The sequence below is a fragment of the Musca domestica genome, unplaced genomic scaffold (assembly GCF_030504385.1).
Source record: "Musca domestica strain aabys unplaced genomic scaffold, Musca_domestica.polishedcontigs.V.1.1 1, whole genome shotgun sequence".
Taxonomy (NCBI): Eukaryota; Metazoa; Arthropoda; class Insecta; order Diptera; family Muscidae; genus Musca; species Musca domestica.
In genome coordinates, this window is record NW_026712114.1 from 22260778 (window position 1) to 22275057 (window position 14280).

The 14280-nt window shown below is 34.1% G+C and overlaps 1 protein-coding gene across 1 annotated transcript in view; it reads right to left on the minus strand.

Moving 5' to 3' along the window:
* The window catches only part of LOC131800525 (octopamine receptor beta-2R-like), a 384581-nt gene that overhangs the window by 23644 nt on the left and 346657 nt on the right, over nt 1-14280 (minus strand). Inside the window, 1 exon segment of the mRNA XM_059120668.1 lies at nt 13740-13838. Coding sequence (XP_058976651.1) covers nt 13740-13838 — 99 coding nt within the window.

The window sequence follows — 14280 nt, forward strand, 5'->3', positions numbered from 1 at the left end:
GGTACTATATTACTAAATTTTACTAAATGGTACTAAACTTAGAAGTGGGGGAAATTACAGAACTGAGATTTTGAAATATGATATTAAGGTTACTGTTGTTATCTAATGTCGAGATACGGATATTGTTTTTAAAATGCGAATTATATTTGTACGAAAAGTACTGAAGTGATAGGCCTGAAATCCTCAAATTTAATAATGAGTTTTCTGTTGGTATCTGGAATTAGGATATGGTAGAGGTTTTGCAAATGTCTACTAAATTTGTACGAAAATTACTAATTGGTACTAAATTGGTTATTGGGTAAGGGATAGTGCTGGAATCCTAATTTAATATTGAGGTCTCTATTGTTGTCTGACGTTGACATATGGAGGTGGTGTTGGAAATGTTTGCTACAATTTTTCGAAAAGTAAATGTGGAATTAAATCCTGAAATTTGATATAGATGTTTGTGTCTGCCGTTAAAATATGGATGTGGTTTAGGATTTGCGTACTATTTGCTACTGTATTACTAAATGGTACTAAACATAGAAGTTGGTGAAATTCCAGAGCTGAGATCCCGAAATATAATATTAAGGTTACTGTTGTTATCTAATTTTCGTTTGCGTAAAGGAATAGGGCTGGAATCCTCAAATTTAATATTGAGGTATCTGTTGGCAATTGGAATTGAGACATAGAGGTGGTTTTGGAAAAGTGGAATATAATTGTACATAATTTCATATTGGGTGAATAGATCTAAAATTCTGAAATTTGATATAGATATCACCGTTGGTATCAGTGATTGAGAGAAGGGGCGGGTTTGTACTATTATTGTACTAAATGGTACTAAATTGAATAGTGGACAGTTTACAGATGTGAAATCCTTAAATTTGATATTAAGCTCACTGTTGGTATCAGTGGCTGAGATATGGAGATTATTTTAAAAAATGTGTGCTATAATTTTACGACAAGTACTAAATTGTACTAATTATGGTATTGAGTGAAGGGAAAGGTCTGGAATCCCGAAATTTGATATTGATGTCACTGCTTGGTATCTGGTGTTAAGATCTGATGGCGGTTTTTGCAAATGCGTACTATTATTGTTCGAAAAGTACTAAATGGTATTAAATTTGGTATTGGGTGAAGGGATAGAGCAGAAATTCTGGAATTTGATATTAAGATCACCGTTGGCTTATATATAGAGACTTTGAAATAGTTTTGGACAGATAAATTGGATGTAAACTTCAAAATGAAAGATTTTGAAGACTTTTTGATATAAAAAGTACACATTTTTTTATTTCTATCCGAAAGAGGAAAAGCGTGAATAATAGAGGAAACCTTGAAAGTCTGAAAATTTAGGACGATGTATGAAGTTTTGATTCCAAAATTTTGTCAAACAGAACAAATTGTGAACTTTGAGTACTAAAAAAGCCTAACACAAACAGTTGAAACGAATCTTATTTTTTTAAGTGGAATTTTCGCTGATGGATTAATGGGCAATTCCTGAAGGGTATATGTAGGGTACCATATAGTCAGTCTCGTCCGGCATTTGAACTTTCCACACTGGTCTATATTGGTTTTATTTTTTTTAGGGAATTTAATCTTATATCCCTTTTGAAGCTATTTCTACACTCATAATGCCTTTTCTTTTACAGAGACCTATAGACAACTTCTATCGTAAGAAGGTCTAGGAGAATGTTTTTTTCTAACCTTTACCAGAGTCAAATCATTTCCGCGTCCCTTTTCCCCTCCAACTTACCAAAATTTTATAAATCTGGCAAACTTGCCATCATTCTACCCTTCATCCACACAAGACATGTTGACTTTTTGTTTGCTGCACATTACTCGCAACCCAAGTTGATAATAACCCTAACTTAAAATATTACACACAGAAAAAGAAAAAACAACGAAAGAAGATTTTGTAACTAATTTACATTATGAAAACATTCTTAAGTATACTTTTGGTGGATTACAGGGAAAGGCAATCTTAGCTACCCTTTTTCGAAGGCAAAAGACCAAAATGTTGAAACTAAGTTTTTCGTGAGTAATAACAGCTAGAGCAACTTAAGGTTATGCAAGAAGGTGCATGAATGCACCCCAAAAATCTGCTCAACGAAGAACAGAAAAAGCTAACAACTTATGACAGGCAACAGTTTGTGGAAAACGTAAGATTAAAAGCCACAAGAGTAAGTAGAACACTAACAACTACATCGGTTAGTTAAGGAAAATATTAACAATGAGTTTGTTGTTCTCTATGGCTGCTTAAAATAAACCATGAAATAAAAAGCCCCACCAACAAATTGTTTATTTTACAAGAAATCTTTTGTTTCCATAGCGCGCGTTTGGAGTTATTTAGAAAAAAAAAATAGGAAGAAATTGTCGGTTTGGTAACTACATTTTTTTGGGTTGAGACGGGTGCGATCTGGATGAGCTACACTGATATCATTCGCATCAGGAAAACGTAGTATTTCAAGATTTAATTAGTGTATTTTTTTGGGAAACAAATCAAGAAATTGCCATGAACTTGATGGGACCCCAATTAGCATTTTGAGGTGTAGCAAACTGAACGACGAAGTCGATATACTACTCTTTTTATGGTGGAGAGTATAGAAACACATAGAAGCATATTTTTACCAAAAACAGAGATTTCAAAATAGATTATGAAACGAATTGGGTTATCAAAATCAATTTCTAAATCAGTGTGTATTATCAAAACTCTGGCATAGAACTATTGTAATGAGAAATTTCATAATATTGAAAACAAGTAAAAACCTGAATTTGGCCGTCCCGAACTTTTAATACTCTCCACCATTTAGAAGCACCTGAAAAAATTCAAAAAAAAAAAAAAAAAAATTGAAAACCGTTATACACAAAGACGTGGACTTGCATACGAAGTTTTTTGTAAGAGGCTGTAGTACCCACCACGAACTTCAAATACAAAATTTGTTACAATTAAGGTGAATAATGTTGCAAAAATCATGAAAATACCGAGTATCTTATGAGGGCTATACGAATACAAGGACCTGTGAATAATGTTGCTGAAATCATCAAAATGCGGAATATTGTAAGGTATCATTATATTGGGGCTATACGAAGAAATGGACCTGCATACAAAACTTTTTGTCATAGGCTTTGGTATCCATTAGGAACTAAAAACAATAAATTTTAAATAATTCCGGTAAATAATGTCGCAAATATCAGGAGAATACCGAATATCGAGAGGTAACGTTTTATGGGGGCTATACGAAGACGTGGACCTGTATACGAAATTTTCTGCCATAGGTGGTAGTACCCATCAAGAACTTCCAATATGAAATTTGAAACGATTCCGGTGAATAATGCTGCTGAAATCATCAAAATGCCGAATTTCGGGAGAAACCGTTATATGAGGGCTATACGAAAACGTGGACCGAAATGGCCCATTTACGAACTTAACCTGCCTACTGGTAAACTATGCATGTATGCAAATTTTTAGCCTTCTATCTCAATTTGGTCTAAAGAAAACGTGATTACAACAGTCAGTCAGATAAATATCGCTAGATCGACTTCGAATTTTACACTGATCCAGAATATATCCTCCATAGAATGGTGGAGGGTACAACAAGCCTGGATCGTTGCATAAGGCCTGCAGCGAAAATTGACCTATGTTGATTTAAACAATGCATTCTTGGAAAAGAAAGCCACTTCTCGTAATATGATCGATAAATTTTGTATACCCTCAGATAGAGAGGGTATATCATCGAAATAACGGTTTTAAACCCAAGGTCTCTTTGGACTAAATCCGTTTCAGGACATTTGGAGTAGATTTTACGATGTCCGTCTGGGATGATAACTCTCAAAGGGAGTATCCGATTTGGTCCAAACTTTGTAAATCGTAATATTACTATCAAACGAAGATCGAGTTCGAGGATGGGCAACATCGGTCTACTTCTTTCGATACCACTCCTACGAAAGGTCGAAATTCTCAAAATAAACATTACTGTACAGATAGAGAACGGATAATCCGACTTTGCTCCAACTTTGCAAATCTTAATATTTGTATCAATTCTAGGTCAGGTACGAAAATGGGCAATATCTGTTCACTCCATCAAGTACCTCCCTCACTAAGGGTCATAATTTCGAATAATTGCAACTCTTATAAAATGCGATGTAAGAGTCCGAATCCCTTCCCACACATCATAATATTTTTCTTAACCCAAGGTCTGGTGTGAATGTGGAATATATCGGTCTGCTCCTTCTGTTACCTCCCCCACAAAAGGGCGAAATGTTAAAAAAAATATATATATTTTAGTGCAGAGAAATAGAAGCGATAATCCGATTTTGCTCCAACTTTGCAAATCTTAATATTTGTATCAGTTCTAGGTCAAGACAGTATCGGTACACTCCATCAAGTACCTCCCCTACAATAAGTCAAAATTTTGAATAATTATTACTCTTAAAAAATGTGATGTAAGAGTCCGATTGTCTTCGAATTTCACACGTTCTATTATTTTTATTAACCCATTATTATAATCCCATTATCTGCTGCATAATCTGCTATGAAAATGGGTTATACCGGTCCCTTCCTTCTGGTATCTCCCCCACAAAGGATTAACATTTCGAATATCCATCAAGTTCATATAAAGCGAAATTATCATCCGATTCCATTCAAACTTGGTACATCTCAATATTTTCATCAACACAAGATCTGTTATAAATATGGTAGAGATCGGACCATTTCTTCTGGTTTCTCCCCCAAATAGGGTTCAAGATTTTGTTAAAACAAGACGCTCTAAAAAAGCCAAATAAGTATCCAACCCTCTTCAAATTTCACACAGACAAACATTTTTGCTAATACAAGGTCTGTTGTGAAGATGATATAAATTTGCGAACCCCTTCTGCTACGTCACCAACAGAAAATTACAATTTTCAATACCTTTATCTGTCAAAATTTGCAACACAAGTCAGCGATTCTTTACAACTTTTGTTGTTGCAAAATGGTTAGGCTTTATCCCTTTATTGTTGTTTTTATAAAAACAACGTTTGTTCATTAGTGGAGAACGATGGTAATGTTTACCAGGTGGTAAGGCAGGGAATACCTAGGTTTCGGAAAGGGCCACAAATCCTCATCAGTTCCCTTGTTTTTACCATCGTTCTCCACTAATAAACAAACGTTGTTTTTATAAAAACAACAATAAAGGGATAAAGCCTGACCATTTTGCAAAACAAAATACTACGGTTGTTTTATTTATATATATATATCTTTGCCAGAAATTAGAAATGAATATGGAATTTATCATTTCGCATAGAATCTATATATATAAATGTAAGTTGTGTTAGTTACTACGCTTATAACTTAAGAACCGCTGGATTAATTTTAACGATTCACACAAATTCGGAGTTGTCTACTCTCCGAAAAGGATAATATCAAAAAAAACGGCGTAAAAATGTGATATATTAACATTTTCATTTTGACTTTTCAAATGTACAATAGTAATGTTTTATTTTGTATGATTTTTTTCCATTTTGACTTACTTTTTTCTAATGTACATTTGTAGTGTTTTTTTATATTTTATTTTTGAATTCGAATATTTATACCAATTTATTTAATTGACTTGATTTCTTGAGAACTGAAATTGATGGCGGGTTACATGGAAGTGTAGTAGAGAATTATGTGGTGGCGAAACGGAATAGATGATATCGAAATAATTAACGCGGTCACACCAAAGTTAAAAGATAATTACTTTTTCTAAATCGCTGAAAAATCATGAAAAAGAGATCTCATTGCAAAAATCAAAAAAACATTTTCAATGGAATCGAATTTTAAAGTAATAGTACATTCTATTGACAAACTTTGTAAGGAAGGATCTTAAAACATTTGCTGTAAAAAATCAGCGAAAAAGTTGAAGACTTTTTCAATTTGTTATTCTTTTTTTGTCAATTTTTTTTTGTGAACAAAATAAAGAATAATTTTTCACTAAAAAAATTAAATAAGTGCGAAATAGGATGTTAACTGACATCTACCTTTCAACTCCAGGGCCTACATCGTGGGTTAGCTGGAAGATGCGAACACGTTTAAACAAACAAAAATGACCGAAAAAGCTTAATGGGGCTCATTTCAAAGCGTGACAATGATCCGTCCAATGAGAGCTCAAAATGCAAAATTCTTTGGGAGAATAATAAGTAATATACCAATATTGAAATAAAAGGTGCAAAATAGTAGAGCGAATGGGACTTTTAGTAAGAAAAGGTTTTATATCCTTCCAAAAATTCTTCCCAAACATTCAAAATACCTAAAATCACTTTTGCAGGTCTTTATATCGATTATAACTCATGGATAAGGGAACAACCCGATTTCATATTTATATAACCATCTATGATTTAAGTTATTTTTGGGGTCTTGGCCGGCCACCTTTTTCATTTTTTGGCCCTTATTTGACATTTTTGTTTCTAAGGGGGTAGATAACCTCTTCGCATAAAATTTGAAATTTTCAGAGTAGGGCCCATATTGGTATTGACCACATTCATCAATTGATTTGGCTAAAAAATTTTATTTATGCCACCCTGGGGTAGGGAACCATCATACAGATAATTGCCACATAGGAATTTATTTAAGTAGAGTCCCCACATTGGAGTATCCCCAAGTCCAATTTCACATCTAATGTGTGGTCAGAAAAGAAAATTTTGTATTCTATTGAATTTTTAACCCCCAAGAGAATATTGGTTGGGAACGTAGATTTGGGATGTGCATCCATATGAAATAAATTGTGGAAACATGAACAAATTACAAATATAAGAAAGTAGCACGGGACCGAATATTTGTTTAATCATCATTGAATTATCCTATGATGAAAATATGGACTTTAAGGGGTCTCCAACTTACAATTTAAATGGCAAATAAAATTAATTCCCATCTTATCATTCTGCCCGCAATTATGAGGTGGATAAAACTATTTTTACTTATTTAAATCACGCGAAATGCTATGACATGCTATATTGTTCTGCTATATTTTTGATTTGGCCTCTATTTGTCATCTTGGATTATAAGGGGTAGAAGAAAGTTTTCAATGTAGGTCGATGTTTCGGAGTAGTGCCCATATAAAGAAGGTACCTCCTAATTTAACCACATTTCAAAGAATTTGGCTAATAATGCGTATTAGGGGGGTGAAAATCTTACACTAAAATTTCAACATATCTACAAATTTTAGAATTTTTATCCATGTTATAATACCCTCTCAAGCCCACCTTTTGGCGGACAATCAGACTGACATGGTTAGGGGGACTTATGAGGACTCTAATGCACAATCTAAGTTGCTAATGGGTTTAAAAAAGTAATTAACTTTGGCTATTCTTAAATCATTCATTTGACTGGAAGATTTTGCTACGACTTTTACCATATTAAAAATTAATTTGATCCCTTATATGGCGATAAGATTGATATATACTTTTTAATAGATTTGTATAGCACATCCACACAGTTGAAGCCCACGGTTTAAATATTGAAGCCCACTGGTTAAAAATGGGTACAGGTATTTTAAAACACTTTAAATCGACATGTACGTGAACACTTATATCAGTCATATCTGTGAATAATTATGCTTGGGAATATATGCATAATAGACAAAAACTACGGGCCGGCAACGCGGACCGGGCCAGCTAGTTGGATATAAATTTCGATTTTCCTGTAATAGTGCCCATACCAATATTTTTATCTGTATTCGATGAGGTGTGAAAACGGAATACTTCCGTCGACTATATCTGGTACATAGCGAACTTTTTAACATTTTCTAAAATTTATCACATATCTCATATAAAGTGAAGGAAGTATCCAATATAGTCCAAACCTGGCAAGAGGCAATGTTTATATCATATTTATTTAGGTCCGATAAGAAATGGAGAATATTGGCCCATTCCTTCAGAAGCTACTCCATAGAGGTTAAACAATTTGAATAATCATAGCAGAAGTCAAAATATATTTAAATAATCGAACATTGGCTGAGGGTATACATCTGTAGGCACAACCGACTGATACTTTTTAAATTCTTTAACATGTTTTGGCTCAAAGCTAATTACAAAATGAATCCCTGGAGAATTATTTATATTTTTTTAATTACTCTACGTTGTCACAGAACAACTTAATCAAGATTATTTTTGAATTTGTTGTCAGTGAACTTGTATGGCACTGATTTTCACCAATGCACCGAATTATTTTTATTTTTGTTTTGTTTTGTAAGACAATTACGAATTTTATGTTTCAGAGTCTTTAGTCCGTGGTAGAGAGCAAAAAACACATGCATGTTACAAAAAGTTCAGCTCTCCAAGGTAAATGTATTTTTCCTTTGTATGTTTTTGTTTTTTTCATCCAGATTGTACAGGTTAATTAAAGGAAGCCACACATATTAAAATTAAATCCATGGTAATATTATTTTTTTCAAAAATCCATTTTTTTGAACCAATTAAAATGACTTTTGTAAGGGAACATAAATTCCTGTAGGAGCACACAAAACCTGCAAGGCTACTGACTTCATTTGTATCATCACATGACTTACTTTGTATTTTCTTGGGAATTATGTCTGGCGGGTAGATGACATGTTCATGTGGAATTTTCAATGGTACTGGTTTCTTCCTCGAACGAGATTTATTTGAAAAGGTAAGTAATTTTAGAGAATATTTTTTTAGGAAATTGAAACAAAAGACGAATATTAATGCAGAGATAAATTCCTTGGAATAAAAACATGAGTGGGAGAATGATAAAAAAACAGTTTAATTATGTTGAACTCTGAATAAAATGTTATCAGGACAAAAAAAAGAAATTCAAAAACATAAATAAATAATGAGAAGAATGGGATATGGAGGCTATACAAAGCGTAATTTTCGTAAAGACGTTTTCAGAATTACAGCTAATTTGATTTCAAAATGTAGAAAAAACCTAAGGCTCAATTTTTATTCCCTGCAGATGTGAAAGATAAGCTTGTGTAAAGGAAACAAGTAGAGAAGCAACTATTTTCGGTCGGGCCGAACTTTTTATACCCTCCACCATTCGAAAGGCACTTGAAAAATCAAAAAAAAAAAAAAAAAAAAAAAAAATCCGACCAAAAAATACGGCTCAAATGATGGGGGCTATATGAAGACGTAGTGCTGGATAAATAACTTGTTGTGATAGGATAGTAACGATTCCGAACCTCAAATACAAAATTTTACGCAATTCCGGTGAAAAACGTCGATAATATCATCAAAATATCGAAAAAAGGAAGTACCGTTGTATGGTGGCTATACTAAGACATAGACAATTTTCCGTCATAGGTTGTAGTATCCATTACGAACTTCAAATACAAATACAATACGAAAATCCTGGAAATACCGAGTATCTCGGGGTAGCGTTATATGGTTGCTATACTAAAACGTAGACCTTTATAGACAGTTCTCTTCTAGGAGCTAAAATGCTCACAGAGAACTCCTTGTGTAAATTTTAAGCAAACTCCATTGAAATATGTGGTTAAAATCATCAAAATACCCCATATCGTGGTGCAGCATTGTATGGGGGCTCTACTATATCGTGGACCTATATAGAAAATACTTTTTCAGGGGTTAGATACTCATAAGGAACTCCTTGTGTGGAGTTCTGTAATTTTTTTTTCTTAAATTATCAAAATACCCAATATCTAGGGGAAAGATTGTATGGGGACTATACAATTGCACAATTCTCTTTCAGAGGGTAAAGTACTAACAGATAACTCCTTGTGTAGAATTTCAGACAATACCATTGAAAAATGTGGTTAAAATCATCAAAATACCGAATATCGGGGGTACCGTTATATGGGGACCAATGTAGCCCATCTTGGAACTTGACCTGCCTGCAGACAAAATACAGATCGGTGCAAAATGTTTGCTTCCTATCTTTTTAGCAGTTTTAACCCTAGCGTAATTACAACAGACGGGCGGACTAAACTTAAAACGTCTAAGAATTTTACGCTGATAAAGAATATATCTACTTTGTTGAGTCTAAAATTATTACTTCGATGAGTTAAAAGCGGAATGACGAACTTAATACACCCTCCATACAATGTATGGTGGAGGACATAAGAAGTTGTGAAATAAAACGATTTTTAAAGATTTGTATACCTTCCACCATTCTATGGAGGGTATATTAGCTTTGTCATTCCGTTTGTAACTCCTCGAAATATTCAGAATAGACCCTAAAAAGTATATATGTTCAAGATCACCGTATAATTCTAGGACGTACAATTCTAGGACGATCTGCCTGCCCCGTCTGTTGTAATCACGCTATCTTTCGAACGAATTGAGGCAGTTTAAGTTCGTAAATTGGCCATGTCGGTCCACAATTTAGTATAGCCCCCATACAACGGCACCTCCCGATATTCCGTATTTTCATGATTTTAGCGACATTATATATTGGGATTATTTCAAACTTCGTATTTGAAGTTCGGAATGAGTACTACAGCCTATGACACACATTTTTGTATGCAGGTCCATGTCTTCGTACAGCCCCATTTAACAGTACCTCCCGATAGTCGCTATTTTCATGATTTCAGCAACAGTATTCACCGGAATAGTGTCAAACTATGTTTTGGAAGATCTTAATGGGTACTAAACCTATGGCAAAAAAAGTCGTATGCAGGTCCACACCTTCGTATAGCCCCCACATGACGGTATCTCCCGATACTCCGTATTTTCATGATTTTTGCGACATTATTCACCGAAATCGTAACTAATTTCGTATTTAGAGTTCTTAATGGGTACTACAAGCTATGGCTAAACATTTCGTATGCAGGTCCACGTTATCGTATAGCCCCCATATAACGGTTTCACCCGATATTCGGTATTTTCATGATTTTGGCGACATCATATAGCGAAATTATTTCAAAGTTCGTAATGAGTACTACAAGTTATGACAAAAAATTTCGGATGCAGGTCTTCGTACAGCCCCTATATAACGGTACCTCCCGATAATCGATATTTTAATGATTTTAGCGACATTATTCACTGGAATTGTTTTTTTATACCCTACACCACATAGTGGTAAGGGTATTATGTCTTTGTGCATTTGTTTGTAACATCGAGAAGGAAACGAGATAGACCCATAGTTACTTTTGAGAACCTTCATAGAATCACTTTCTGAGTCGATTTATGCATGTCAGTCCGTCCGTCCGTCCGTCCGTCTGTCCATGTATTCTTGTGAACAAAATGCAGGTCGTATTTATTATCCGATTGAGATGAAATTTTCCAAACAATATTTTTTTGGCCCAAGGACGAACCCTATTGAAATTGGTGAGAATCGGATCAAATTTAAATATAGCTCCCATATATATCTTCATCCGATTTCGCGTTAAATGTGCACCAAATGTCCACTATCAGTCCAAATTACCTGAATTTTGGCACACCCAACCGAGTTCGGCCTAGAAGCAAGTATATCAAATTTGGAGAAAATCGGTTCAGATATAGCTATAGCTCCCATATATATGTTTTATCCGATTTGATCTTTAAGTCCCTCACATTCCTACTAAGCACTCCACAACCGTGATATTTGGTACCAGGTATTAGATGGAGCACAGAAATAGCTGTTTTAAATTTTATCGAAATCGGTTCAGATTTGGATATAGCTCCCATATATATCTTCATCCGATTTCGGGTTAATTGACCACCAAATGGCCAATATCAGCCCAAATGGCCCGAATTTTGGCACATGTGACCGAGATTAGCCTTAAAGCAAATGCAACAAATTTGGAAAAAATCGGTTCAGAAACAGCTATAGCTCCCATATATATGTTTTATCCGATTTGGTGTTTAAGCCTCTCACATTCGTAATATGCACTCCACAAGAATGATATTTGGTACCAGATATAAGATACAGCCCAGAAATAGCTGTTTGTAATTTTATCGAAATCGGTTCAGATTTGGATATAGCTCCCATATATATCTTCATCCGATTTCGGGTTAATTGTGCATCAAATGGTCAATATCAGCCCAAATCACCTGAATTTTCGTACATAAGACCGAATTCAGTCTAGAAGCTAATAGGTAAAATTTGGAGAAACCCGGTTCAGAGATAGCTATAGTTCGTAAAATGCACGATAGAATTAGATAGATTTTGATTTTGTACCAAATATCATAGAGCTCTGAAATGCCCTGTATAAACCTTTTTACGAGAGCTCTACCAGATATGCATAGTGGTGTAGGGTATCATATAGTCGTCCCCGCCCGACTTTTGAGCTTTCCTTACTGTTTTTTTTTTTGAATTTTTAAGTTCCTTCTAAATGGTGGAGGTTATTAAAAGTTCGGCCTGGTTGAAGTTAGCTTCCTTTTTACTTGTTTAGCAACAGTTAATGCGATTTGTAATTTACTTACAAAAATACATGGACAAGCGGACAGACATGCATAAATCGACAGTTTGAATGTATTTGTCGTTTGAACGTCTAGAATAATACTTTGTTGGAGAGTTTTCACATGAATTGCGCTTTAACCCTAAAAAGGGGTATTGCTGCTGTTAAGCAAATAGTAGCATTTTATGGCAAATAATTTAATAGATTATTTTGAAAAAAAGACCAAAATGCCTTATTCATCTAACTTAATAAGTTTAAAAAAAAGTTCTTCAAGATAATAAGATCAGGCGGTATCGTTATATCATTGGTGTAAAAAACTAAGAAGGCAGTGTCCTCTTGTTAGTTAATTGCTGACATAGACTGAGAGAGAGAGAAAAAGGTTTTTTTTGGCTATTACTGTAACATACATACATGAATGAAACCAATTTTTATATGACGACTGCAATATAACATTACCGTTTCTAGAAGAATTCGTGGAGATATGACTGCTACTGACAATATATACCAATTTTATAGATCATATTTGTGGAATTAGGATAAAAACTTTCAAATAATATAAACTGGAAAACCATTTAGTAATCGAAACCGCCTAGTTTCGAGCCCAAGTTTTTTGCAAGTTATATCACAACCTTAAATCTGCACTTATGTTGCCGATATGGAAAATGTTGGTCACGAGGTTTATTTTGGAATATGTTCTATTGACCTATGTATTAAGTAACTTAATTTGACATTTGTTTGAAACACTGCATCAAACGAGGAATTGTGGAACATTTACATTTCTCTACCTTTAAAATTCAAATGTTGTCCACATTCTTCCACACCTGATCTTCCCTTTTATATATACACAGGTACATACATATTTTATTTAAAAATGCTTTAAGGACATAATATATTTATTTTTTCTTATATTTTCTCTATTGCACTTTAATGACAAAGTGAAGATATCACTAGCACATATGGCATTACATGATGTGCATTCGTTTATTTGTTGATGTAGTTTTTCTGTGCTGTTGTTGTTGTTGTTTTTTGTGTTTTGTTCTATGTCCTTCCTATTCATAAATTTTCATGTTTGTCCTCTATTTTTGTTTCATGTTTTGCTTTTATGCATTCATGACAATCTGTTTTTTTTTTTTGTTTCATTCGCATTTTTATGCAGCTGTTGGTGCTTGGATTCTCCAAACCATTTATGCCGGATGTGAACTAAAAAGCAGCAACAACAACAACAGGTCCATGTGCAGCAGGCTCTTTTGAGCCTTGCGTCGTCTACATCCAATGGAACATACAAATGAATGGTTGACTAAATGAATGAATGAATGAATGAATACATGTAACAGGGTGTTTGATTGTGTATGCGCTTGGCTACATGTGTATGAGTGACTGTATGTAAGGGCATGCATGAATGTTTATAAATTCGTTCGTTCATTCGTTTTGTATATTTGTACTTACCGTCCCGTTACTTGTACACTAAAGTTAAATGTCATGGCCATTATGGCGACCATAATATCAGCCATGGCTAAGGAGACTACAAAATAATTCGTTATAATTCTGTAAAGAGACAGAAAAAAAGAGAAGAGTGGGGAAAAATTATAAATAAAAAAAAAAACACTTTCATGGAGAACATAATGAAGGACACACAATGAATACAAATACATACAAAGCTATACAGTTGTCATAAGTTAAATAGAAGTTATACATATTTATGCCCTTGAGCGGAATCGTAGATGTGTGAGTCTTTAGAAAATTACTCCATTTTCCCTTTTAGTCCTTCATTATGTGATATGCCCTTGCACACACACAATCGAGTTCAAGTATATTTGTCCTTTATTGACTTGAAAATGTCATTCGATTATATATTCATTGGATCATTAAAGTAAACTGATTCTTAGTTGGTAACGAGCTTTTTTATTCGTTGGCCATCAGAGAAAAAAATGAACTACTTAACGTTAAATTCAAGCGTCAAAGCAGAAACTGCATATCCATGGTAAAG